The sequence below is a fragment of the Giraffa tippelskirchi genome, chromosome 9 (assembly GCF_054371585.1).
Source record: "Giraffa tippelskirchi isolate mGirTip1 chromosome 9, T2T-mGirTip1v1.2.pri, whole genome shotgun sequence".
Classification (NCBI taxonomy): Eukaryota; Metazoa; Chordata; class Mammalia; order Artiodactyla; family Giraffidae; genus Giraffa; species Giraffa tippelskirchi.
The window spans coordinates 30,937,488-30,965,146 of record NC_137283.1 but is presented as its reverse complement, the minus strand read 5'-3'; the positions used below and the strand labels follow the sequence as shown (position 1 = coordinate 30,965,146).

At 42.0% G+C, this 27,659-nt stretch overlaps 1 protein-coding gene across 17 annotated transcripts in view; it reads right to left on the bottom strand.

Moving 5' to 3' along the window:
* FRMD4B (FERM domain containing 4B) overlaps positions 1 to 27,659 on the bottom strand; it is a 388,656-nt gene that overhangs the window by 110,841 nt on the left and 250,156 nt on the right. For all 17 annotated transcript variants that reach the window (XM_081528400.1, XM_081528396.1, XM_081528395.1 and 14 more), the window contains 3 exons: positions 24,723 to 24,788; positions 22,044 to 22,138; positions 11,012 to 11,104 (listed from right to left, as the gene is read on the bottom strand). In XM_081528400.1, the coding sequence (XP_081384526.1) occupies positions 11,012 to 11,104; positions 22,044 to 22,138; positions 24,723 to 24,788 (254 nt within the window). The remainder of the gene's footprint in view (positions 1 to 11,011; positions 11,105 to 22,043; positions 22,139 to 24,722; positions 24,789 to 27,659) is intronic.

Sequence of the window (27,659 nt, the reverse complement as noted above, 5' to 3'; positions counted from 1 at the left end):
TTTAAGAGACCGTGAAAGATTTTATCACTGAGATGGTAAAAATCATTTGAAAATTCCACCCTTTGTGTTGAATGATCAAAGGAGGTTCCAGAAAGAGAATAAATCCTATTCACTTGCAAGGGTTTATCTCACTTATTAGTGAACTTAATGATGATCGATGAATGTTAAGTGTGTAAGAAGGGAAAGTTAAGGATTAAGGGGTTGGGGAAGATGAAGAGTTGAAGGGAAAAACCAGCGTTGGAATCAAGACATGTAGAATATGCAGTCCCAGCTCCATCATTTATTACCTGGGTGGCCTTGGGCAAGTTAGTTTCTTTGTGTCTTCTCTAAACTGCTGTTATGACGGCACTTACCTCACAGGATTTTGGAAGAATTAAATGAGATAACACAAAAGGATGTGAAGCAACAAATACTAATGATTGCTAATAAAAATCCATTTTCTGGAATTTAATGCTATGTGGCCTGGTGGACGTGGCTTAAGCTTTGAGTCTAAGATACTTCATCTATATGGCAGAGATAAGGATGGCCATAGTAGGGACTTTATGAAGTGCCCAATACAGCCTATGGATCAAAGATGGTTGGAGTCTCTCGTCCTGCCAGTGGTACCCTGATGAAATTGTCCGTTGCCTCCTGCTCCCTAGATTCCTGCAGAGCCTGGATTCCTATCTTTTCTGAAGCCTCGTTAGCCCAGTTTTCCTTCAACTCTGTTAGCTTAACCACAATTGGTTTCTGTTGCTGGCAACCAGGGAATCCATGTCAGTAGAGGACTTCCCACACGCTAGGGGCAGTAGGCAGGGCTCTATATGCATGCTGCCACTTAACTTCAGCAAAACCAGATGCCAGAGGTAGCAAGTCATTAACCCACCTTACAGATAAGAAAACTGAGATGCACACGTAAAGGCAACTTCCCCAAGTCATCCTGGTAGAAAATGGGGGAGTCATGACTCAAATGAAGGCCTTTCAGACTTCAAAGTTCCTACTCCAAACCAATATGATTGGATATTCCTATAGTAATAATCACAATGAAATATAACATGTACACAGTGCCAGGGGACCCAAGGGAAATGCAATTAAGTCAGCTTATGAATCAAGAGAGAGAAGGCAGCCAAACTGAAATCCAGAGGACTCCGTGTCATAGGACACGCTGTCCCCTAGGACAGTTGAGCCCAGTCTTAAAGAATGCATGAGTTCACCAGGTAAGGAAGGGAGGAAGGGCATTCCAGGCAGAGGGCGTGTTAGCCAGGTCAAACCTCTTCCTAGTCTTCAAGAATTAAAAACACAACATGCAGGGAGCTGGGTGGCTTAGCACCAAATCAACTTGTGACGTGTCCAACTCTGCACAGATAACTTCGTACTAGACATTGGGCTCCTCTTGTTTCTGAAGCCCGGTCCCTGACTGTACCCTAGTTCCAGTAAACAGGTCCCTATCTTGTTTTCCAGTACTTTCTGGCAACCAGCCCTGTTGCCTTCTAACTTTCTGCCTAGGCGTCAGATTACCCACTCTCTGAATCCACGGTCCCCTCTCTCCCTCAAGGGAGCCACTGTGATGACTATATTTATGGAGGATTTGAAAAGTACATATGGTTCTCCAGGAGAATGGCTCCCTAGGCACATCTATCAACAGGTTCTATGAACTGAAAACAGAATCTAAGGATTCTCAGTGAAATGAAACAGACTATCCAAAGACCTTTTGTTTCAGGGCGGTTTTTTTTTGGTAAAAGGATACTGTTTCCCTTCTACATGCTTACTGTGAATGATTTCACTAAGATTTTGTGAAGTCAAAGCCCACGGTTCAATTTTCAGCCTTGAAACAAACCCAAGCTTTTGGGTTAGGCATATGTTCTGGGCAATGGCACCCCACTCCAGTACTCTTGCCTGGAAAATCCCATGGACGGAGGAGCCTGGTAGGCTTCAGTCCATGGGGTCGCCAAGAGTCGGACATGACTGAGCAACTTCACTTTCACTTTTCCCTTTCATGCACTGGAGAAGGAAATGGCAATCCACTCCAGTGTTCTTGCCTGGAGAACCCCAGGGACAGCAGAGCCTGGTGGGCTGCCGTCTATGGGGTTGCACAGAGTCGGACACGACTGAAGTGACTTAGCAGCAGCAGCAGCAGCAGCAGCATGTTCTGGAGACAGACCTCATACAATCTAACAAATGTAATTTCTTGAGAATTTGCCTTCTTGAGAAGAGGCTGTCTCTACTTTTCATGGTCCCCCCGTTAGCATTTTTCTCCCCGTGTTGATGGGACAGGTGTTCACCCAATGGTGAATCAGTGATTGCAGAACATCAACCTCAGTGGTATGACAAAGTTGGAGGAGGGGCAGGCCTGTCAGCCAGACGATGAAACACGTGGGTTGGAAAGCAGAAGACTCTGGTTGTTTGGGATGTGCTGTCCGTTAGTGGTCACTGTCACGTAGATGGCCCATAGTTTCCCCCTGTGTCATTTATTTATCATGATCAAAAGTCAACATCATAGGGAATTCCCTGGTGGTTCAGTGGTTAGGACTCTCCAGGCACTTTCACTGCTGTGGCCCAGGTTCAATCCGTGGTCAGAGAACTAAGATGCCATAACGTGGGAGGTGTGGCAAAAAAAAAAAAAAAAAAAAATGGGGGCAAAAAAATAAAAGACTCAGCATCATAGAGTTGGGGAGATACTAGGTTGAAGTCCAGCCCCAACACTGATTCATGCTGGGGTCTTGGGCCAAACTGCTTGGCCTCTCATTGCCTCCCTTTCCTCATGTGTTATTTCAGTGGTCAGTGAGTGGTGGTGATTATTACTACGCTATTATTATCTGTCAACCAGGGAGACTATAACAAGAGGTGCAGACTTAGCTGGGAACCTCTTTAAAACTTCAACTGTAAAAACAAGAATGGAAATTCTAGTATCTTTTCTAAGCTTGTTCTCTTAGGGAAGTAGGATGTTACAAAGGTGTCCATCTTGACCAAGAATGGGAAAACACTCTGAAATGAATATTCTTCTGACCGCTTAGGATTTCTCCCCAACTGAGCATACTTCCTTTGTTTTCTAGAATCTTTGCTATGTCTGAGCGATAGCATCAAAGAAGGCAAACTGGGCAGGAATGACTCAATGATTTCTCACTCTGCACAATGCTGACTTCGTGACTGGTGTCCAGTGAGGGCTGCATTCAAACGCCTTGTTCCCGGTTTCATTCAGTTATTGTGGGTAATTTCAGGCATTTACTGCAGCCACCTGCCTAAGTAGATTTCTATCAGGTTCTAATCTACATTTTGAACACAGAGATCTGTATTTGTTGACCCTGCAACCTCATAGTCCTGCTTTATGATGCACGCTGAAGACAGCAGGGTAATTGAAGTGTATTTCACTTTCTCCAAAGGGTGATGCAGAACCTCTGAGAGTCCCAAATGTTCCCTTTCATCTTTGGGAGGGGTGCGCTCTTAGAGAACTCCCCAAGGGAAGCACTAATGGCTTCTACACTGTGCTCCCCTGCCAGGAAAACGCGGCCTCACTTTCAGATTTCCAGGCAACCCTAGAAGAAGCAGAGAGGGCCCTCCAGGTGAACCTGTAGAAACCTGCCCTGTCGCTCCTCCCTCTGCATGACTCTTTCTGAGTTCTCCAGGGAAAGGCTGGAGACCCAGGAGGGTAAGGGCCTTGTTGTGACCAGTACAAAAGGGGAGGGAGTCATCTGCCCCAGGCAATGAGAAGTGCTAAGGTCTGCAAAATAGCCTGCCTCTGTCCACCATGAACCAAGTAGGGACAGACTCTCTGAGAAGGAGACAGGAAGAAGAAGGAGAGATTAATTTTTTTTAGGGAGGTGATGGCTGGACGGAGTGAATGGTGGAGAAATGATGAAATCTTCCACCGAGTGTAAAAGTAAATGGGTCAGGGACTTCCCTGGTGGTCCAGTGGCTAAGACTGCACTCCCAATGCACAGAACTTGGTTTCAATCCCTGGTCAGGGAACTAGATCCCACAGGTCACAACTAAGATGCTGCATGCCATTAACTAAGACCATGCCATTTAACTAAGGTCAAATAAATAAATAAATATTAAAAAAAAATAACAAAAAAAGAATAAGTCAGACCCAAGCCAGACAGTTTCCAAACTTCCATATTCAATGACCATATATCACATTATGGAATTTTTTACCCCCTGAACAGGTGGTTGAGGCAGTCTTTGTTATTTTTATATCATAAAATTAGTTTACATTTAGTGAGGGTCTTCATGACATGTTAACATCCTCCAACAACCCCCCTGTATTACTGTCAGTTCCTATTCCATCTTCTAGATGAGGAACAAAGCCCACAGAGGCTGCCAAAGGCCACAAAGGTAATACACAGAAGAGTTAGGGTTAAAAGTCAAGAGCAAGGCGAAAGCGCTGGTTCTTAAGCGATGAGTGAGGTACATCTGGTCACGTTGAAGACTTTTTTGTTTTTGTTATTTGTTTTTTAATTGCAGGATAATTGCTTTACAATGTTGTGTTGGTTTCTGCCATACAAAAACGTGAATCACCCATAAATATACATATATCCCCAAAGACTTTTTTTGTTTTTGGATTTTCCTGACTCAGAGAATGTTACTGGCCAGGGATGCTGCAAACATCCCATAGAACAGCTTGGTTCCCTACAATGAAGAATTCCCTGGCCCCCAGGAATTCTAGCCAGAAACCCTGGTTCACGGCTGAGCTTTGAACTTCTGTACCCGACAGCCTTTTCATCCTTCATAATACTACTGCTTTCCTCTGCCCTTTCGATGTCACACTGAGGACAGATTAGAGAGGAGACTGAGCAGATTCCCACAAACGCTGTCTGATATGTGATCCTGCACACAGAAATGTAATCCTGTAAGAAAGTGGAATTGAGGTTCAGCCTGTGTTTTGAATGATTCTGTGTCTTTCTGGAACTCTCATATGAATGAGGATGGTGGATCCTCAAAGACAGAGGCTGCTTACCAACTGCCTGGAAGTTCAAGTATGGGTTAGGCCAGAAGGTCAATATGCACAGTCAATATTAAGGCAACCAACAGATGCTTTCCCCAGGTTCCGGGATAACGTTCATATCGGCGTGTGGTGGTGGGCAAAGAGGTCTGGCTGACTCACACATCTGCCTCAAATACCTCTGTTGGGCCAAAGGCAGAAGGAATCCTTTATTTCTCTGTGCTTTTTAATCACATTCCTCTGGGAAGAGATGAACTTTCCTGTCCTCTCCTTATTGTAAATCACCTACTCTTTGACAGCTCTAAAATAACTCATGGCTATCCAGTCACAAACAGTTTACTTTTCTTCCCTTTATTACACTTCACACTTGCATTTAAAAAAAATTGCTTGATGTGTTCATCTTAGGAATATATAAACAAGCAAAAAATCATTCCCATAATCACTCTCTGTTGTTCAGTCTCTAAGTCATGTCCGACTCTTGGCGACCACACGGGCTGCAGCACTCCACGTTTCCCTGTCCTCCACTGTCTCCTGGAGTTTGCCCAAGTTCGTGTCCATTGAGTTGGTGACCCTATCCAACCATCTCATCCTCTGCCACCCACTTCTTTTATGCTCAGTCTTTCTCAGCATCAGGGTCTTTTCCAGTGAGTCGGCTCTTCCAATCAGGCGGCCAAAGTATTGGAATTTCAGCTTCAGCATCAGTTCCTACAATGAATTTTCAGGGTTGATTCCTTTGAGGAAATCACTCTACCCAGAGATTAATTACTGTTAATATTTTAATTTTTTTCCTACTCACATCTTTTACTTAAGTGCAATCCTGTGGTCTGCTTTTATCCCCTAGAATATGTTGGGAGCATCTTTCTCTATCAGTAAATCTTTCTTCACCAGAACCTTTACCTATTGTGCTGTATTCCAAATGTTTGTCTTCCTTTAAAAAACAAGCAAACAAACAACTGGAATGATGTGGATCCATGAGTTGTAGTCATGATACTTCCTTGAGTTAAACTCTTTCTACATGTTCCAGAAACAGGCCAGGGGGTGATAAAAGACTTGAAAAAAGTCTTTCCAAGACTCTGTGTTTGCAGCAACTTTGACTGAAAGGTAGCAGTGTTTCCCCACATCTCCTACCAGAACTCTCCACACACGGCCAATTCTCAGCCCCACGTGTCACACACAATACTTACTGGTACCTCTGGCACCTCTGTCACTTATAGTCCCTGAACATCACAAAGGTGCTTTGGAAAGAGGAAGAGAAAAAGAAGGGGAAGAAGAGAGGGAAGACCAGAAAGAAAGGAAAAAAAAAAGAGCAAGAGGTAGTATGATAAATGCAGAGCAGGGGGGGAAAGACCCAAGACCCTGGCTCTGCTGGAGCTGGATGGTACCAGCCAGAGCCACCTCCTCCCCTGAGGCTATGGGAGCTTTTCCAATGAGGTCACGCCCAATCCCCTCCCTAACCTCCCCACTTCTGATTTTTAAATGCCTGCTCACTCACTATCAAGCTTTTCAAATGCTTACATCTGGGCTGCATTACCAAAGAGGCCTTTGTGTTTGTGGAAGATAATTTACAGCTGCAGATAACAACCCAGGCCTGGAGGAGTCCCTTGGCAGCCTGGGGGCGTTTGGGCTCACTGGAAAACAGAGGATGGGTTAAATGAATTATGGTGCATACATAAATTATGGGGCGTCAATACACACATGTGTCACACCTAGAGTTAGCACTTACCACTGAGATTTTATAACTAAAGCAAAGACAAAGGTTTAATTCTGAAATTCATCAAGGGAGAACTAAGTGTCTTTACTTGAAATGTTTTCTTCCCTCTATGCAGAAGCTGCATGTGCTTCTGAGCTGCTCCCTGCATCCTGGGAGATATTAACCAGGAGAAAGTCTTTCCCTGTGAATCTGAAGGATGCAAGTGTTTAGCTCAGGAATCAGTGAAACAGTGAAACGATGTTGTTGTTTGGTCCCTAAGTTGTGTTTGACTCTTTGCAATGTGCCAGGCTCCATGAGATTCTCCAGGCAAGAATAGTGGAGTGGGTTGCCATTTCCTACTACTGGGCATCTTCCCAAACCAGGGATCAAACCCCCATCTCCCACAATGGCAGGCGGATTCTTTACCACTGAGCCACCTGGGAAGCCTAGTGAAAGGATACAGGTGAAATATGTGGCCCAGTGACTGCCATAGGTTAATGCTACATTTTAATAGAGAGGAAACCTCTTCAGAGCAAAGCTTTATGGTATTTTTCTTTTTCATAAACACTATAGTTTTTTAAAAAATGATACTTTCTTATATTTGCATATTATTCTGCCAAGTTATTTTGTATCCGCTGATCTCTTTTTAATTCACAACCAACTTGCCCAAGATCACACTCACTATCTCCAGGGCACAGTATCAGAATTTGGGCCAGGAAAGTGGAAGTTTTGGGGACTGGAGGGGTGACTCTTTAAAAAATTGCCTATAGTGATTCAGATATGTGGCCCTTCTCCTCCTGGGGAAGCTCTGAAATGCAATGTACCTTTTCATCTTATGGCTTCTATTACAGTGATCATTTGTTCACTCTAAAAATGCCATCACTTACTGAAGTTATCTTTACTGTTGGCATTTGGATATGTTTATTTTTATTTATGTATTTTTGTAGCACTGCGAGATCTTAGTTCCCGGATCAAGGATTGAACCTGGGCCCCAGCAGTGAAAACACCGAAGGAATTCCTCTATATTTGGATATTCTTAATTGTTAGCAATGAAAAGAGCAGTTATGTACATCCATATAACACATTGCTTCTGTGGGGATTCCTTTCTTTGTGTGCGCAACCAGTCAGCAAGTGTATATACTTCAGTGTCCATGAGCAAGCGCCTCATACCTGCTGATGGGAAAGGCAGTGACCTTGAAATCAAAAGAGACCATGTGTATTTGTAGAGGCTTCTATGGTGACTATGTGTCCAAATACAATCACATGCTCTTTGGTTCTCTTCTTCAGTGACTCACATCTGTTGTCACGTCAGGCAACCTGGGGTGGGTAGTGGCAATGTCTGTTAGGACGTAAGTATCAGCAGCAGTCCTGTTTACTCAGAAGAGGAGGCTAGAGACCCTCCAAGAGGCCAGTGACTTCACTGGGGTGGCTATCATCCCATTTGAGAGACCCCCGAAGAACTGCATTCCACTCACTGACCTCGGTCAGTTCACTTACTTCCTTGGTGTATGCTTTTTGCTCTATCATTTCTTTAATTAAATTGAAGTAACAACAAGTCCTTAATTGGAATAATAACAAAGACTATTATGATCTCACTGCACAGTTGGCAAGACGAATTAAGTGAATAATTAAAAACCTGATAAGGGCTTTTAAACATGTGAGTGGTTAAGGGAAAGTAAAGCTAAGTGATTATGGGACACTTGTGAGATAAAGGCTGAAACTCACAAACAGGCAGCAGGCGACTTCTGACTCCCCAGAACCTGCTTTGGAAAGATACGGCTGCCTTATGAGCGACTGCCCAGAAGGGAAGACTGAGCTTTCTCCCTTGGCATTTTGAGATAAAAAATAGATCAGAGAGTAGTGGTCAAAGAACTAGTGCTTGTTAAATTCTCCAAAGACATAAAGCTCTCACTGAGTAGTCAGGCTACAGAAGCACCACATGTGTGCACAGAGATGGAAGTACAGGGATGTTAGCTGCAATGCACATCTTAATAAATCACTGGAAACAGTCTACAAGCTTAATAGGAGCCTGAACAGCTAAATTATGGATGTGCAAAGAAGTAAATTAGACTTTTATATACCCAAGGACGGAGAAGGCAACGGCACCCCACTCCAGTACTCTTGCCTGGAAAATCCCATGGATGGAGGAGCCTGGTAGGCTACAGTCCATGGGGTCGCTGAGTCGGACACGACTGAGCGACTTCACTTTCACTTTTCCCTTTCATGCACTGGAGAAGGAAATGGCAATCCACTCCAGTATTCTTGCCTGGAGAATCCCAGGGACGGCGGAGCCTGATGGGCTGCCGTCTATGGGGTCGCACAGGGTCGCACAGAGTCGGACATGACTGAAGTGACTTAGCAGCAGCAGCAGCAGCAGCAGCATACCCAAGGAAAGATCTGCTGAAGCTGAAGCTCCAATACTTCGGCCACCTGCTGAGAAGAGCTGACTCACTGGAAAAGACCCTGATGCTGGGAAAGACTGAAGGCAGGAGGAGAAGGGGGCAACAGACAATGAGATGGTTGGACGGCATCACCGACTCAATGGACTTGAGTCTGAGCAAACTCCAGGAGATGGTGAAGGACAGAGGAGCCTGGTGTGCTGCAGTCCATGGGGTCACAAAGAGTTGGACATGACTTAGTGACTGAACAACAACAAAGGAAAAATCTCCAGGTTAGGGGGGAAAAAAAGTAAATCACCAAATAATTTACCAGCCTTATTTTTCTCTAAGAAGGAGAACAAATTGGAGAAAGAGCAAGGGAGAGGCCTGGTGGAGAATAAGTCTTCTTTTTCACTCTATACTTTCAGGAAGTTTGAAATGTTTACAGTAATATAATTCTTTGTGGAAAAAGATACTGATTTATGTTGAGCCATTTCCCCTACACAATACAAGATGAAAGTTTTTCTATGCTTGGACCCCTGCTTAATTACTAATGTGTATTTTTTTTCTTATTGCTGCTGGTCTGTGTTTGTTTTCTTCTCCATTTCCATGGACACAGCACTCATATCACACTCCAGGAAACTCCTATTTTTGTTTTTTTAGGATTTCTGTGCACTTTTTCATCCCGGCTACATCCTGGACAAATCACCATTATGCTACCTCCTTCCTGGGTTTTAAAATGTGACTTCTGGTGGTAAGGAAAAAAAAAAAAAATCTAAACCAGACTTCAGAGTAAAAAGCAAAAAACAAATTGGGGGCTGTCAATACTTTATTTACTGAATAAGGAGCAGCCTCCATCCTCAATCACCATCAATTCATATTAAAAAACAAACAAACAAACAAAGAGGTAGGACAATGAGGACACCTTATTGTCACAGTTTGGGATTGCATGGAGCATAAGGAGGTTAAAAAAAAGTGTTTGTGGAAACTGAAAGTAATCAATCACTGTATAACCACCCCCCTCCCCAAAGAAAGACATGAAGCCTCCACCAACATGCCATGAAACAAGTATAGTCCAACATCCAAAAAATAACATAAGCTCAGAATACAGGTCCATTCTTCAGGTTGGTCTAGCTTTATGAAAACTTAGCCTTATGGGAAATCTTCTACCTTAGCTTATTTTATCGTATTTGACTTCAGACCAAGAAAACAAATTAATCATGAAAATATATCAAATTCAGGATAGTGGCCAGGGGCTAGTACCTAGGAAGGGGTTCTCAGCAAAACTGGTAACATTTTATTTCTTAAGCTAGCTATAGGAACACAGGCATTACTCCTTATAACATTTTATTATCTTCAATGTGAAAAAAAATTTCTATCATTGGCCAACTATAAGAAACTACTGATTTAATGGAATACATCCACGTCAGGAGAAAATAACTGAGGCCCATATGCATGGTTAAGTGATCTGCCCAAGCAGAGCTCAGAGAACAAATCAAGGATTCCTTCCTAGCAGTCTCTCTTCAGGCAATCAGAATGTAGATTTCTGCATTAAGGTAATTCTTTCCATGAGCAGTTGTTTGCATTTTATTGTCTATTCCAGTTAAGGTGTGAAACTGTATAAAATTCAATTATTTCCATAGTCTCTAGAAAACATACATACATAATATGTAAAATAATGTTTGTACATTTCAAATTATAAAAAATCTAGAAGTATGTTGAGTCAAAAGCAGGCTGTGTATTAAATTATATTACTTATGTTTTTTAGTTTACATAGATTCAAGAGCCTTTGAAAACTAAAGGAAGGTGAGTCTATCCTATCTTCAAAGGAAACAGTTCTACACAGTATCTATGGTAACTCGTTCCACAGACTAAGACAGCAGAGATTCTCTTTCACATAATATTTTTTTTGACAGGTCTCTTCTTTTTTTAAATTCTTTATCTCTGACCACAAAGAATTTTTTTTCTTTAAAAAAAAAAAAATAAAGACCTGAGGGGATGGTGGACGTGTCTCTGGATACATACCTCACAGAGAAGTACAAGGTGGTTGGGCCCGGTTTCTTGGGTAAATCGTGGTCAAGGACTCGGTGGTCTAGCTGAAGCCAGTTCTGCTGACCCCTGTAAGAGTAAAACAAGGAAAAAGGATTACACAGAAGCCAGAGCAAGTTTCAAGAAACACTGTGTTGGCAGAGCTCTGGGGTAACAGTTACACTCACATGTGGATGGTAGAAGTATGACCTGTTACCACCAGTAATGGGGTCAACAGAGCAATTTCTGTCAAGATTATAAAAGCACCTGCCTCTGGACCAGCATTTTCATTTCTGGGAGTTAATCAGGATAAAATCACACATGTGGAAAATGGGCCATGTATAAAGGCACTCACTGCAGCACTGTTTGTAGCAGCAAAAAGGCTCGAAACAACCTAAGCATCCAACAGGATATTGTTTAAAAAAATTGAACAAAAACAGCAATGAAATACTATGCAGCCACACAAAAGATCAGAAGAATCTTTACAAACTTATCGTGAATGATTTTTAAAATACACTGTTAAGTGAAAAATGAAAGATGCATAACGAGTATAATATATTGCCATTATTTTAATTAAAAAAAGAATACCTAGACATATGTGTATTTATATTACAGAAATAACTCAGAGAGTGCATCATAAAATGAATAAGAAACTGAAAACACTGGTTACCTTTGAGATAAAAACTAAATTTTTATTAAATACAAAAATCTGAAATATTTTAGATAATCAAGAAGGGAAAAACTTTTGTTTTAATGAAAAAAGGACAAACACAGATAACAATACTATAGCTTTTATAAGAAATATGGGGTTGACACACTAGTATATCCTCAAGTGCGAAGTCAAGTGGGCCTTAGGAAGCATCACTATGAACAAAGTCAGTGGAAGTGACGGAATTTCAGCTGAGCTATTAAAACTCTAAAAGATGATGCTGTTAAAGTGCTGCACTCAATATGCCAGCAAATGTGGAAAATTCGGTAATGGCCACAGGACTGGAAAAGATCAGTTTTCATTCCAATTCCAAAAAAGGACAGTGCCAAAGAATGTTCAAACCACCATATAACCATGCTCATCCCACACGCTAACGAGGTAATGCTCAAAATCCTTCAAGCTAGGCATCAACAGTACGTTTACTGAGAACTTCCAGATGTACAAGCTGGATTTAGAAAAGGCAGAGGAACCAGAGATCAAATTGCCAACATCCACTGGATCATAGAAAAAGCAAGAGAATTTCAGAAAAGCATGCTTCATTGACTACGCTAAAGTCTTGAAAGCCTTTGACTGTGTGGATCACAACAGACTGTGGAAAATTCTTAGATGGGAATACAAGACCACTTTACCTATTTAATGAGAAACCAGTATACAGGACAAGAAGCAACAGTTAGAACTGGACGTGGAACAACAGACTGGTTCCAAATTGAGAAAGGAATATGTCAAGGCTGTATATTTTTATCCTGTTTATTTAACTTATATGATGAGTACATGATGTGAAATGCCCAGTATGGATGAAGCTGGAATCAAGATTGTTGGGAGAAAAATAAACAACCTCAGATATGCAGAGGACACCACCCTAATGGCAGAAAGTGAAGAGGAAATAAAGAACCTCTTGATAAAGGTGAAAGAGGAGAGTGAAAAAGCTGGCTTACAACTCAGCACTCAAAAAGCTAAGATCATGGCATCTGGTACCATCACTTCATGGCAAATAGAGGAGAAAAAATGGAAATAATGGCAGATTTTATTTTCTTGGGCTCCAAAATCACTGAGGATGGTGACTGTAGGCATGAAATTAAAAGACGCTTTTTCCTTAGGAGAAAAGCTGTGACAAATCTAGACAGCATTAAAAAGCAGACATATCACTTTGCCAACAAAGATCTGTTTGATCAAAGCTATGGTTTTTCCAGTAGTCGTGTATGGATGTGAGAATTGGATCATAAAGAAAGCTGAGTGCTGAAGAATCGATGCTTTCCAACTGTGGTGCTGAAGAAGACTCTTGAGGCTCCCTTGGACTGCAAGGAAATCAGACCAGTCAATCCTAAAGGAAATCAATCAAGAATATTCATTGGAAGGACTGATGCTGAAACTTCAATACTTTGGCCACCTGATGCAAAGAGGCAATTCACTGGAAAAGACTTTGATGCTGGGAGAGATTGAGGGCAGGAGGAGAAGGGGGCAACAGAGGATGAGATGGTTGGATGGCATTACTGATTCAATGGACATGAATTTGAGCAAACTCCAGGAGATAGTGAAGGACAGGGAAGCCTGGTTTGCTGCAGTCCGTGGGGTTGCAAAGAGAGTTGGACACAACTTAGTTACTGAACAACAAGACTAGTATATATAGAATGGATAACTAATAAGAACCTAGTGAATAGCACAAGGAATCTATTCAATACTCTGTAATGACCTATATGGGGAGAGAATCTAAAAAAGAGTAGATATATATGTATGTATTAATGACTCACTTTGTTTACAGAGGGAAACTAAAATAACATTGTAGATCACCTATACATCAATAAAAAATTAATTTAAAAAATAAAAATATGGGGTCAAATACTCTCAGGATTTTTCAACCACATGGACTTTAGCCTGCCAGGCTCCTCTGTCCATGGGATTCTCCAGGCAAGAATATTGGAGTGGGTTGCCATTTCCTTCTCCTGGGGATCTTCTGAACCCAGGGATCAAACCCTGGTCTACCTGCATTGCAGGTGGATTCTTCACCGTTGAGCCACGTGGGAAGCCCCATGATTCAGGTTAACATGCTACTTTCTAGTCTTTGAGACTAAAATGAGATCAAAAAGCACTTATTCTTTATAACCTGCTTTTCTCAAATTTTTCCATCAGCAAATGGGACAGATCTAATCAATACCTCAAAAAGACAGTTGAATCTACACATTTCACCTCTATTACCTGTGACAGACCACTTTGAAACCACAATCACAGAAAACTAACCAATCTGATGACGTGAACCACAGTCAATGAAACTATGAGCCATGCCGTGTAGGGCCACCCAAGATGGACGGGTCATGGTGGAGAGTTCTGACAAAATGTGGTCCACTGGAGAAGGGAATGGCACACCACTTCAGTATTCTTGCCTTGAGAACCCCATGAACAGTATGAAAAGGCAAAAAAGATAGGACACTGAAAGATGATCTCCCCAGGTCGGTAGGTGCCCAGTATGCTACTGGGGTCAGTGGAGAAATAACTCCAGAAAGAATGAAGAGATGGAGCCAAAGCAAAAACAACACCCTGTTGTGGATGTGACTGGTGATGGAAGTAAAGTCGGATGCTATAAAGAGCAATATTGCATAGGAACCTGGAATGTCAGGTCCATGAATCAAGGCAAATTGGAAGTGGTCATACAGGAGATGGCAAGAGTGAACTTCAACATTTTAGGAATCAATGAACTAAAATGGACTGGAATGGGAGAATTTAACTCAGATGACCATTATATCTACTACTGTGGGCAAGAGTCCCTTAGAAGAAATAGAGTAGCTATTATAGTCAACAAAAGAGTCCGAAATGCAGTACTTGGATGCGATCTCAAAAATGACAGAATGACCTCTATTCGTTTCCAAGGCAAACCATTCAATATCATAGTAAATCAAGTCTACGCCCTGACCAGTAATGCTGAAGAAGCTGAATTTGAATGGTTCTATAAAGACCTACAATACCTTCTAGAACTAACACCTAAAAAAGATGTCCTTTTCATTATAGGGGACTGGAATGTAAAAGTAGGAAGTTAAGAAATACCTGGAGTAACAGGCAAATTTGGCCGTGGAATACAGAATGAAGCAAGGCAAAGGCTAACAGGGTTTTGCCAAGAGAACGCACAGGTCATAGCAAACACCCTCTTCCAACAACACAAGAGAAGGCTCTACACGTGGACATCACCAGATGATCAATACCGAAATCAGATTAATTATACTCTTTGCAGCCAAAGATGGAGAAGCTCTATACAGTCAGCAAAAACAAGACCAGGAGCAGACTGTGGCTCAGATCATGAACTCCTTATTGCTCAATTCAGACTGAAATTGAAGAAAGTAGGGAAAACCACTAGACCATTCAGGTATGACCAAAATCAAATCTCTTACGATTATACAGTAGAAGTGAGAAACAGATTCAAGGGATTAGATCTGATAGACAGAGTGCCTGAAGAACACTGTCTTCAGTGGACAGAGGTTCATCCTGACATTGTACAGGAAGCAGGGATCAAAACCATCTCTAAGAAAAAGAAATGCAAAAAGGCAAAATGGTTGTCTGCGGAGGCCTTACAAATAGCTGTGAAAAGAAGAGAAGCTAAAGGCAAAGAAGTAAAGGAAAGATATACCCATTTGAATGCAGAGTTCCAAACAATAGCACAGAGAGATAAGAAAGACTTCCTCAGCGATCAATGCAAAGAAATAGAGGAAAACATTAGAATGGGAAAGACTAGAGATCTCTTCAAGAAAATTAGAGATACCAAGGGAACATTTCATGCAAAGATGAGTACAATAAAGGACAGAAAAGATATGGACCTAACGGAAGCAGAAGATATTAAGAAGAGGTGGCAAGAATACACAGAAGAACTGTACAAAAAAGATCTTCATGACCCAGATGATCACGATGGTGCGATCACTCACCTAGAGCCAGACATCCTAGAATGCAAAGTCAAGTGGGCCTTAGGAAGCATCATTACGAACAAAGCTAGTGGAGGTGATAGAATTTCAATTGAGCTATTTCAAATCCTAAAAGATGATGCTGTGAAAGTGCTGCACTCAATATGTCAGCAAATTTGGAAACCTCAGCAGTGGCCACAGGACTGGAAAAGGTCAGTTTTGATTCCAATCCCAAAGAAAGGCAATGCCCAAGAATGTTCAAACTACCGCACAATTGCACTCATCTCACACGCTAGCAAAGTAATGCTCAAAATTCTCCAAGCCGGGCTTCAACAGTACGTGAACCATGAACTTCCAGATGTTCAAGCTGGATTTAGAAAAGGCAGAGGAACCAGCAATCGAATTGCCAACATCTGTTGGATCATTGAAAAAGCAAGAGAGCTCCAGAAAAACATCTATTTCTGCTTTATCGACTATGCCAAAACCTTTGACTGTGTGGATCACAATAAACTGTGGAAAATTCTTAAAGAGATGGGCATACCGGACCACCTGACCTGCCTCTTGCGAAACCTGTATGCAGGCCAGGAAGCAACAGTTAGAACTGGACGTGGAATGATAGATGGTTCCAAATCGGGAAAGGAGTACGTCAAGGCTGTATACTGTCACCCTGCTTATTTAACTTATATGCAGAGTACATCATGAGAAACGCTGGGCTGGATGAAGCACAGGCTGGAATCAAGAGTGCCGGGAGAAATATCAATAACCTCAGATATGTAGATGACACCATCCTTATGGCAGAAAGTCAAGAAGAACTAAAGAGCCTCTTGATGAAAGTGAAAGAGGAGAGTGAAAAAGTTGGCTTAAAAATCAACATTCAGAAAACTAAGATCATGGTATCTGGTCCCATCACTTCATGACAAATAGATGGGGAAATAATGGAAACAATGGCAGATTTCAGTTTTTGGGTCTCCAAAATCATTGCAGATGGTGACTGCAGCCACGATATTAAAAGACGCTTGCTCCTTGGAAGAAAAGTTATGACTAACCTAGACAGCTTATTAAAAAGCAGAGACATTACTTTGTCAACAAAGGTCTGTCTAGTCAAAGCCATAGTTTTTCCAGTAGTCATGTATGGATGTGAGCATTGGACTATAAAGAAAGCTGAGGGCCGAAGAATGGACGCTTTTGAACTGTGGTGTTGGAGAAGACTCTTGAGAGTCCCTTGGACTGCAAGGAGATCCAATCAGTCCATCCTAAAGAAATCAGTCCTGAATATTCATTGGAAGGACTGATGCTGACGCTGAAACTCCAATACTTTGGCCACTTGATGCGAAGAACGGACTCATCTGAAAAGTCCCTGATGCTGGGAAAGATTGAAGCCAGGAGGAGAAGGGGACAACAGAGGATGAGATGGTTGGATGGCATCACCAACTCGATGGACATGAGTTTGAGTAAACTCCTGGAGTTGGTGATGGACAGGGAGGCCTGGCATGCTGCAGTCCACAGGGTTGCAAAGAGTGGAACATGACTGAGCAACTGAACTGAACTGAACTGAGACCACTTTGAGGCAACTGTCCTTTTATGCTAGAATTTTACCAGTCAAAGGCCCATCATCTCAGGCCCACTGGATGGAACGGAGATCAAAAATCACAGTTGTGCTGTGAAACTCATTTATTATTTCATAATAAACAAAGCTCATCCAGCAAATCCTTGAAAGGATTTTTTGAAAAACAAGGGAAAGAAAAAAAGTTAAGTGAGTTGAAAGGGACGGGAACCATTATGGGGAACAGAGTGCTGCCTTAGGAGGGTTGTGACTGCCCTCTAGGGGTAAAAGACTCACTCTGCACACAGAACACCAGAAGGCACTCAGCCTGAGCTCAGGAACTCTAACCCTCCCTTTAACAGGATCATGAATTTGTTTTTGTTGGTCACCATCACTACTTTTATTATGTAAGCTCACAACTCCATTTTTCCATTTCTCTTCCTGGCCTGTGAAGTAGGATAGAGACAGTGGCTAGTTTCATTGACAAAATGTCCCCTCGGCTTTGCCTAACTCCATTTGGAGAAGTTCACCGAAGGCAAAGAGCTGATGTGGCATCTAGGCTGGAAAATATAATTCATTCAGCATCCTGGGAGGGATCCGACTCAGTGGTTTTATGCGGGGGAGGAAGGGCAGTGCTGAAAGAAAATACTTTCCAAAAATATTTATCAGACAAAGAAAAAGAACTAGGCCTGTGACCAAGACATTCCAAGGAGACACCCTTCAACATAAGCAATTTTCCAGACCTGTTCCCCAGAAAGGTAGAAATGGCCAATTCCCCCTCCATGCTCCAAAAGCCGAGCTCATACTTCTTCTAAAAATAAACACAGCTAGAGTCAGAAGACACCTTCCAAACTGATGATAATTCAAAAACAGACTCTGCTGTCACTTGCAGGGAAGTATGCAAAGGGCATTTTGGGGCCAGCCTTCTTGGAAAGGCTATAACCACTGACCTCTCTCACCAAAGGAGATAGCTAGAGGAGGCACTTAAGTGAGACATTCTTCTTCCAACAGAGTATTTAAAAAGAGATCATCCCAAGGCACATGAGGTGGAAGGTGGCCCAAGTGGGGAAAGGAAGTCATTCGTGTTACATACTCCTCTCTTTCTGAAGAGAAGGTCCTACAGTCTGAATGCTTGATTTATGCCCCCTCTGGTTATGCTCACCTGAGCTTGGAGCATCCCCAAAGCCTGCCTGCCTGCCACCCCTTTTTTCCAGCCTACCACGAACCTCACAGCCTGGGACACTTGCAAGACCACAGTCATCAATCATGTCAGTTCCCTGCAGAACATTCTTCAGTGGCCCCAGGGTCCCTTCTCCATCTATGTGACTCTCAGGGCTCACCTCTGAGTTAGCCCTTCTTATACCTTAATCCATGCTCAGGCCAGTTTCTTCCCCACTGGGCCGTGACCATGTCCATGTACTGACCCTCAAAATGACTTTTCCTTGGAGCCCTGTCTCCTCTGCCCTCTACTGAAGGTCTTCCTGTCCTTGCTCCTGTGTGGGCTCCCACCCAAGCCCTCATGTAGCCTCCTTCAGAGCACACTTGCCTGCCATGACTGCAAATAACAGGATGATAGCTTCCTTTCATTGTGTGACTAGGCTCTAATAAAATAAATACTTTGACCCTACTCTGGGGCCTTTCAGTCAGGTTCGATCCCTGGGTCGGGAAGATACCCTGCAGGAGGATATGGCAATCCACTCCAGTATTCTTGCCTAGAGAAACCCATGGACAGAGGAGCCTGGTGGGCTACTGTCGATAGGGTTGCAAAGAGTCAGACACGGCTTAGCATGCATGCACGCACATGAGCCTATTATATGTACCCTATAAAGTACTTGTTATTTTGGTGCTATTGTTATGTCCACTGTACAGATGAGAAAAGTTGAGTGTCAGAGATTTTCAGTCTAAGATACCAAGCTTCTCTGACCTCCACCCACCTCCCTTTCCACCTTACCTTGTATCACTTTTCCTCTTACTATTCAAGTCATACTGGCTTTGTTTTTCTTTCTCAAAAATAAAAAATTTTAAAAAATCCCTCAAAATTAAAAAAACCCAAAAGTCAAGCTTATTCTCACCTCAGAGTTTTTCCACCGGCTTTAGTTGGGAATGGCCTCCCTGGCTTTTGCAGAATTTGTTCTTGTTTTTTATTATATGTCACCTTTCAGAAGCCGTCCTGATTCAGCCCAAAACTAATTCCCCTTACTCCCTAGTTTTTCTTGACCCAGGCCTCCTGTTTCATGTTCTTCAAAGCACTTGTCATTTCTGGTCTTTTCTCATTTACCTGTTCATTTACTTGTTCTGCTGGACTATATATCAGTGCAACATAAACTCCATGAGAGCAGGAACCTGGTCTGTGTTTTTCATGGCTGAATCCCCGGGAGCTAGAACAATGTCTGGCATTCACTGGCACTCAAGAAATAGCTGCTAAATGGATACATTACTCCAATATTCATGATTTTAGCCTCTATTTTATGTAATCTCTCCATAAATTATAGTGTTTTTGTACTTAGGGTTTTTATCATATAACTCAGCCATCATGTATTTGTGGTTTTAAGTCCTACATGGCTTGGTATGATTCCATTACATACAAACTCAATCTGTATGTATATATTTAATCACTAATTCACATGAGCTGGTCTTGTCTTTCCAGCTAGAGCCCGTGGCCAGTGGACATGTATTTCCTAATTCATCCAGCAGAGGACAGATCAGACAAGGTCTCAGACCGTAATTGAGTGAACAGATAATTTTGTGATTCAGATGAGGTGGGTGATATGAAGCATACTTTTCCCGTTTGTTTAATTCCATTTAGGAAACATCCTGAGTCTGAAATCAAAGTTTTAAGGTTTTTCTTCTACACCTCCTGACATCTCATCTGTCTGGTTTTTGTCCTGCCCAAGTCCTGAGCCCACTGGCATTTCCAAGAGGTCCAGGCTGCATATAATCAGTGTTAAAAACAAGTTAACCCTTGTCTCATGCATCGCACATGGAATGGTGTTCTGTTTCACATAGGATAATATACATGTTTCAATGCTATTCTCCCAGAACGTCCCACCCTCACCTTGAGACAAGGGCTCAGGGCCGGGGCAATGGGATGACCCAGAGGGATGGGATGGGGAGGGAGGTGGGTGGGGGGTCCAGGAAGGGAAACACATGTAAACCCATGGCTGATTCATGTCAATGTATGGCAAAAACTACTACAATATTGTAAAGTAATTAGCCCCCAACTAAAATAAATAAATTTATAAACGCCAAAAAAAAAAACAAAAAAAACAAGTTAACCCCTTCTTGAGATTATTTTCTGCCTGGTTAACCTGAAGAACAGAAAAGCATTTAGACTGGGAGAATTATGCAAAGAATGCTGGCTGGTTGGCTAATATATTTTGTTTCTGTAACACGTTTTCTTAAATTTTAATATTTGAAGAGTTCTCTGGAAATTATTCCATAAAGAGGAAGAATTCTTTTGACGTATCAAGCTGCATATAATGTAGACAAATCAGGCTGCCATAAAGCACACACATACCCACACAGAAAAGAGCCTGTAAGACTAAACACATTTGCTTACATCGAGTTTTAAATTCTTATGAATTCATTTTTATACAGCTGTCTCATTTCAGAGAGGATTTCAGTTGTTGACAAATATATACACCATCCAGTTCAGTTCAGTTCAGTTCAGTCGCTCAGTTGTGTCCGACTCTTTGCGACCCCATGAATCGCAGCATGCCAGGCCTCCCTGTCCATCACCAACTCCCGGAGCCTACCCAAACCCATGCCCACTGAGTCGGTGATGCCATCCAGCCATCTCATTCTCTGTCGTCCCCTTCTCCTCCTGCCCCCAGTCTTCCCCAGCATTAGGGTCTTTTCCAATGAGTCAACCATTCGCATGAAGTAGCCAACGTATTGGAGTTTCAGCTTCAGCATCAGTTCTTCCAATGAACACCCAGGACTGATCTCCTTTAGGATGGACTGGTTGGATCTCCTTGCAGTCCAAGGGACTCTCAAGAGTCTTCTCCAACACCACAGTTCAAAAGCATCAATTCTTCGGCGCTCAGCTTTCTTCACCATCCAACTCTCACATCCATACATGACTACTGGAAAAACCATAGCCTTGACTAGACGGACCTTTGTTGGCAAAGTATTGTCTACACCATCCAAGTTTGCATTAAAAAAATGTAAGTAAAAGAAAAATATGATAGTAAGAAGGTAACATAAAATAGACCTAAGTGTAAGTTCAAAAGTTCATCCTGCATTAAAGTGTATACATATTTGTTGGGTGGGCCACAAAATTGCCTTTAAACTTTCTTGCCATGAAGTCCAAACATTCATTCCGTTTTAACATGAATGGATGATATTCTAGTATTTCCATCCCTGACAGATAAGCTAAATAAGAAGGTACAGTTGCATTCAAAGAAATGTGAAGACAGCATATCATCAAGAAAAATAAGCTCGTTGCAACAAATTTCTAAAGCACTTGGACAATATTTTGAATTCTTAGAATGGCCAATATTCCTTTTCACCTTTTACCTTAGTCCTACAGAAAAATCTTGCATTAAAAAAGGTTTAGCTAAGCAGGACATGGGGTTTCCAAGGTAGCTCAGTGGTAAAGAATCCACCTGCCAGTACAAGAGATGCAGGAGACACGAGTTTGATTCCTGGGTCAGAAAGATCTCCTGGAAGAGGAAAGGCTGCCCACTCCAGTATTCTTGCCTGGAAGACCCCATAGACAGAGGAGCTTGGTGGGCTACAGTCTATGGGGCGCAGAGAGTCGGACAAAACTGAGCAACTGAGCACGTACATGAGCGGGACATATTCTTATTCTTGAAGCATTTCCCCCAGTTTGGCCAATTGTGAGTGATGCATATAGGAAGTCCAGACAAAAGGTAAAAGTGTTAAAACACTTACGTGTCATCTGTAAACGTGATTCCAAAGTACTCCTTTTCTTTCAGGTTGAAATGAGAAGCCACAAGATCCAGCAACTCTCTTGATAAAAGTTTGGGCTGTTGAGATATAAACCTGATTAGACACTCTCTCTTATTGCTCCCACCTTCTTCTCTCCCACACAGTTTAAAGCAGCCTTTGTTTGTCTGTTTTGGATACCTGTGCCTTTCTGTGCTTAGGTTAATCTACTGTAGACCATTCTCTAAGGGCTTGGGAAGGACAGGAAATGGGAATACGAGCATCGCTGAGATGAGATCGCTTTCATATACGTGCAATTCCATCCAGAGCCTTAATTTTTCCTCCAAGGTAAATGTATTTAGTAATGCATGTTGTTTCAGAAAAAAAAAAATGCCCTTTTATAAATAGTATGGTGCTAGTGATCAAGATAAAGAATGTTAACCACTGCCTAGGCTGTAGGAATAATTTTGCTTGGTGACGGTCAACTGAGGAGGCTCAAGACCCAAGGCTGAGGGGTCACAGAGAGAACAAACAAACAAACAAAAAGCAACAAGACAGTAATAGTAACCATTTACTGTACTGAAATTTTTCTACCCATGATTTCATCTTAATCCTTACAATGAGCCTATGAGGTAGGTATCCTTTCTGTTTCATAGATGCACCAACAAAGGCCAAGAGCAGCCAAGAATCTTACTTGATGTTCCACTTAAGGAGCGGGTTTGAATCCAGTTCTGTCTGATTCCAAAGACTAAGCTTTTCATTTCTCTCCAGGGATGGAGTAACTGTATCCACTGTGCTGATCATTATCACCAGTACTTACTGGGCACCGCATTAGAAGAACAACCCAGTCTATGAGATTTTGGGAAGCACAGGCTCTGGTGGTAAGAAGATGGCTAGGAATCAGCCAGAAAGTCCAGAGTGAGAGTGGATGGTGAATTTGCAGAGACTGGGGAAGGAAAAAGGGATCTGCAGGGAGGCATTCTAGATGGACTTTTTCTGAACTTTGAGCCACACAGTTTAGGACTCCTTATGGTAGTTTGAGGGTTGGATGTTTGTTGTTGGGGAAGAAAGAATTGGGGGTGTTTGTTGTTGGCAAAAAAAAGAAGAAAGAAAGAAAAAAAAAAAGGAGAAGAGAAAAGAAGAGAAATAGAAATCTAGACCAAAAGGTCTACTCTCGTGAAACTATTACTGACTGTACTATTTTCATTCTAATTGAAGCCTGTACATAGTGGACTGGGCACAAGCCTCAGAAAGGAGAAGAATTTAGGTTTGGTCAAGGGAGGGAATTCTTGTCACAGCTGTAGGTGTGGCTGTCAGCAGGCTCTTCCATAATTTTTTAAGACTATGAGTCCAGGGACTTCCCTGGCAGTCCAGGGTTTAATCCTCTGTGCTCCCGCTGCAGAGGGTGTTGGTTCTATCCCTGGTTGGGGAATTAAGAGCCCAGAGCTTGGCAGCCAAAAGGTAAAACAAACAACAACAACAAAAAAGAATCTGGGTCTAGAGTGTTGGGTGAATAAAGAGAGAAGCATCAATAATTAAGATACCGTCATTCATATAGCTCCATGTGTTTTCCAGAGATTTCATTCACATATATAATCTAGTTTAATGTTTTTTAATTTTATTGAAAAACAGTTGATTTACAATGTGTTAATTTCTACTGTAAAGTGACTCAGTTATATATATATTCTTTTTTTTTTTCTCCATTATGGTTTATCACAGGATATTGAACATAGTTCCCTGTGCTACACAGTAGGCCTTTGTTTATCCATTCTATATCTATTAGTTTACATCTGCTAATCTCAAGCTCCCAAGCAGACTCACAGACAAAGAGAACAGACTTGTGGTTGCCAAGGGGGAGGAGGCATGGGAGGGAAGGATTGGGAGCTTGGGATTAATCTAGTTTCATTTTAACCATAATTTCTGAGAGGAAGATGAGTCAAACTTAACCCCAGCTCACAGCTGTTGCAAATGGGTATTTAACTTAGACCATGCCATGTGGCAGGGAAAGCAGCAGAATGCAGAGTCTCAGCTCATAAAAACCCTTTCTGGAGGGCTTCCCTGGTGGCTTGGTGGTAAAGAATCTGCCTGCCAATGCAGGAGACACAGGTTCAATCACTATCCAGGAGGATCCCACAAGCCACAGGCAGCTAAGCCCTTGCGCCACAACTACTGAGCCTGTGCTCTAGGGCCCAGGGGCCACAGTCACTGAGCCTACACGCCCTAGAGCTTGAGCTCTGCAACCAGAGAAGCCACGAGAAGCTTCTCATCGCAGTGGGAAGCCCACACACCGCACCTGGAGAGTGGCCCCTGCTTGCCACTAGAGAAGAGCCAATGTGGCAACGAAGACCAAGCACAGCCAAAAATAACAATTAAAAAAAACCCAAAAAACCCTTTCTGGGAAGCATGACGGTCACCAATGGACCAACAAGAGGTAATTCAAAGAAGTCAAGTCACTTGCCCAGGGTCAAACAGCTACTGAGTGTCAAAGCTGAGACTGGAATCCACACATCTTTGAATCCTGTCACCGGGCTATAGTTACTCTTAATACAGGTAGATATTGGCTTTGAAACTCCCACAAACAATCCTATGTCTGGTTCTGAGGCACCGGTGAGCCAGCAGACTGAACAGAGGCCACGAGGTTCACAGAGGGACCCGGATGCATTGTCCCCGTGCGGCCACACCTACCTGAACCAGCAGCTCCAGTCTCCTGTCATCCAGGAGGTGCACCTGGCAGTGCCTGCCTTCTGTCATCTGTGGGGACAAGACAGCAAGAGTGGCATCAGGCTGGGGCTGGCAGGCCGACCCTCGAACTTGATTTACCATTTCTTTACATGCGATGTGCTCGGCCTAAAAATGCCATGAGCTGAGGTAATCATCAGTTTTGATCGTCGTAAACAGATTTACTATATGCCATCTGCTCTTAGATTTTTTTGTTTTAGCACTTAGACTTAAAAGAGAAAAGAACGAAAAGCAGAGACCACTCAGTATGTTGAAAATATAATACCTATACGGCACATTCAAAATTTAACTATGAAAAGCAGGTTTCCTGCTCAGAGGAAACAACTGTATTTTTCCTTGAATCAATATTTTATTTTTCAAATGAAAAAGGTTTTATCCCTTAGTGTCTTTCAATAAACACAATACGTGCATAACGCATTTGACAAACACATTTGTCATATTTGACATAATGTATTTGACAAACAAATGAAACTAAAGTTAAAAAGTAAAGTCTCCAGTTTTGAAATTTTGGTCCCCCTTTGTAATATATCACTTCTGTAATTAATAGTTAAGAATAGTTAAGATACCCAGTTAAGAACAGCTTGATGTACAAACTACTAATTATAGTTAATTTTTTATCACTTACAAGTGCAATATAAAGAAATTATTTCTTGTAAAATATTTAAACAATGCATAAAATGCAAAGATCCACCTTGATTACCAAAAGCTCCAAACCATTCTACCTGCATAAATTACCACTCTGTCAGTTTGAGGCAAATCCTCACAGACCACCTTTATATGGATTTTCAGATATACACATGTACATGTTAAAAACACATCAGTTCAGTTCAGTCGCTGAGTTGTGTCTGACTCTTTGTGACCCCATGGACTGCAGCATGCCAGGCTCCCCTGTCCACCACCAACTTCCAGAGCTTACTCAAACTCATGTCCATCAAGTCGGTGATGCCATCCAGCCATTTCATTCTCTGTCATCCCCTTCTCCTCCAGCCTTCAATCTTTCCCAGGTATGTGTTAAAAACATATATTCTCATGTTAAATGTTCTATTTTAATATTGTTAAATTAGACACATTGTTCTGAAATGAAGCAGGTACTCTTAATATTTGTATGTGTGTATGAGACTGTGGTATCTGTGTCGTATCTGGTATCTGTGTATATGAATATTTATATGTGTGAGGTTCTTTTTCAGTTCAAGTAGAACTGCTACATTCACTGTTTGCCCTTTGCTTTTTTAACTCAATATTTCTCGGAAATCTTTCCAATGTCAACACATATAGACCAACCTCATTCTTCATAAAAGGTCTATAGTATCAAATCATTTGTGCAGACATGTAATAATTCAGTGAGTGTCCTGTTGAGAAACACTTGGGTTGCCTTCTGCCTTTTGCTGTCACAAGCAATGTCACAATAAATTTTGCCCATCTAGCTTTGTCCATGGATGTAGAACTGCTGGGTCACTTTTGAAAAGCAAGCACAGCACTTTGTCTCTCAGCTGTTGTACAAAACTATAAGACCTGGGAATTCCCTGGTGGCCCAGTGGTTAGGAAGGACTCCATGCTTTCACTGCTGTGGGCCCAGGTTCAATCCCTGGTACTGAAACTAAAATTCTGCAAGCCACGTGGCTTGGCCAAACACAAAATGAAGCAAAACTGTAAGATCTGGAAACTCAGATTCATAGAATCCAATTTTAAAATGAAAATTGCCTCCATTACTGAGCAGCAACTACGTACTCAGCGTTGCTCGAAGTGCTTTTATAATATTATCTCTGAGTTCCCTAGTCACCATCTGAGCTTCGTGTTATCATCCCCAATTCGATAGATGAGAAAACTGAGGCTCAGAGTGGGATAAGCCACGTGAAAGATACTAATTATAGCATTGTACTTACATTTTTTAAAAATTGGGGTATAGTTGCTTTACAATGTTATGTGAGTTTCTGCTGTTCAATGAAGCGGATCAGTTATATGGATACATACATTCCCTCCCTCTTGGAAAGTCTAGAAAGTAGCTCAGTTGGTTAGATGGTGGCATTATGGAGATGTGGCCCATAGGAACTTTGGAAATAGTGCTAAGAGGTAAGTGAGTAAGTTCCATGTTGTCTCATTTGCCCTGATTATGTCCTTAAATCTGCAGAGCCAGGTCACACACAATCTTTGGTGGCAAGAGGAAAGAAAACATATCTTTGTTTTAGGCACTAAGCTGGGAACGTCATGGAAACCATCTCATTAAAACTCCACAAAACTCTACAATATGACAACACCCCCATTTTACAGACAAGGAAACCAAGGTACAGAGTTTAAGGTTAATTATTCAAATTTGCCTGGGCAAGAAAAAACCAAGTTACAATTTGAATTAATGTCTAAATGAAAAAAAAAAAAGTCATCTTTTTTCCTACTGTTCTACAGGGCTTCCCAGGTGGTGCTAGTGGTAAAGAACCTGCCTGCCAATGCAGGAAACATGCTTTTCGATCCCTGGGTTAGAAAGATCCCCTGGAGGAGGGCATGGTAACCCACTCCAGTATTCTTGTCTGGAGAATCCCACGGGCAGAGGAACCTGGTGGGCTACAGTCCACGGGGTCACAAAGAGTTGGACACAACTGAAACGATTTAGCAACAACACACTGCAGGAGGAACTAAATCAATCTGTCAGTTCAACTCATTTGATCTCTTTTTAAAACCCACAAGCAAACCCAAAGCACATGCCCCAGAGAACAATAAAAAAAAAATACTCAAAAGATCAACGGAAACAATATGAACCCATTAAGGAATATGTCAAAACTCATAAAATATTGCAAAGTACTCTGTTGTTGCATAACCCAAATGAATTTATTTGCTGATTAAAAACAAAACAAAACCACTTCTTCTCCTTTCAGCTTTTCCTAGTATCCT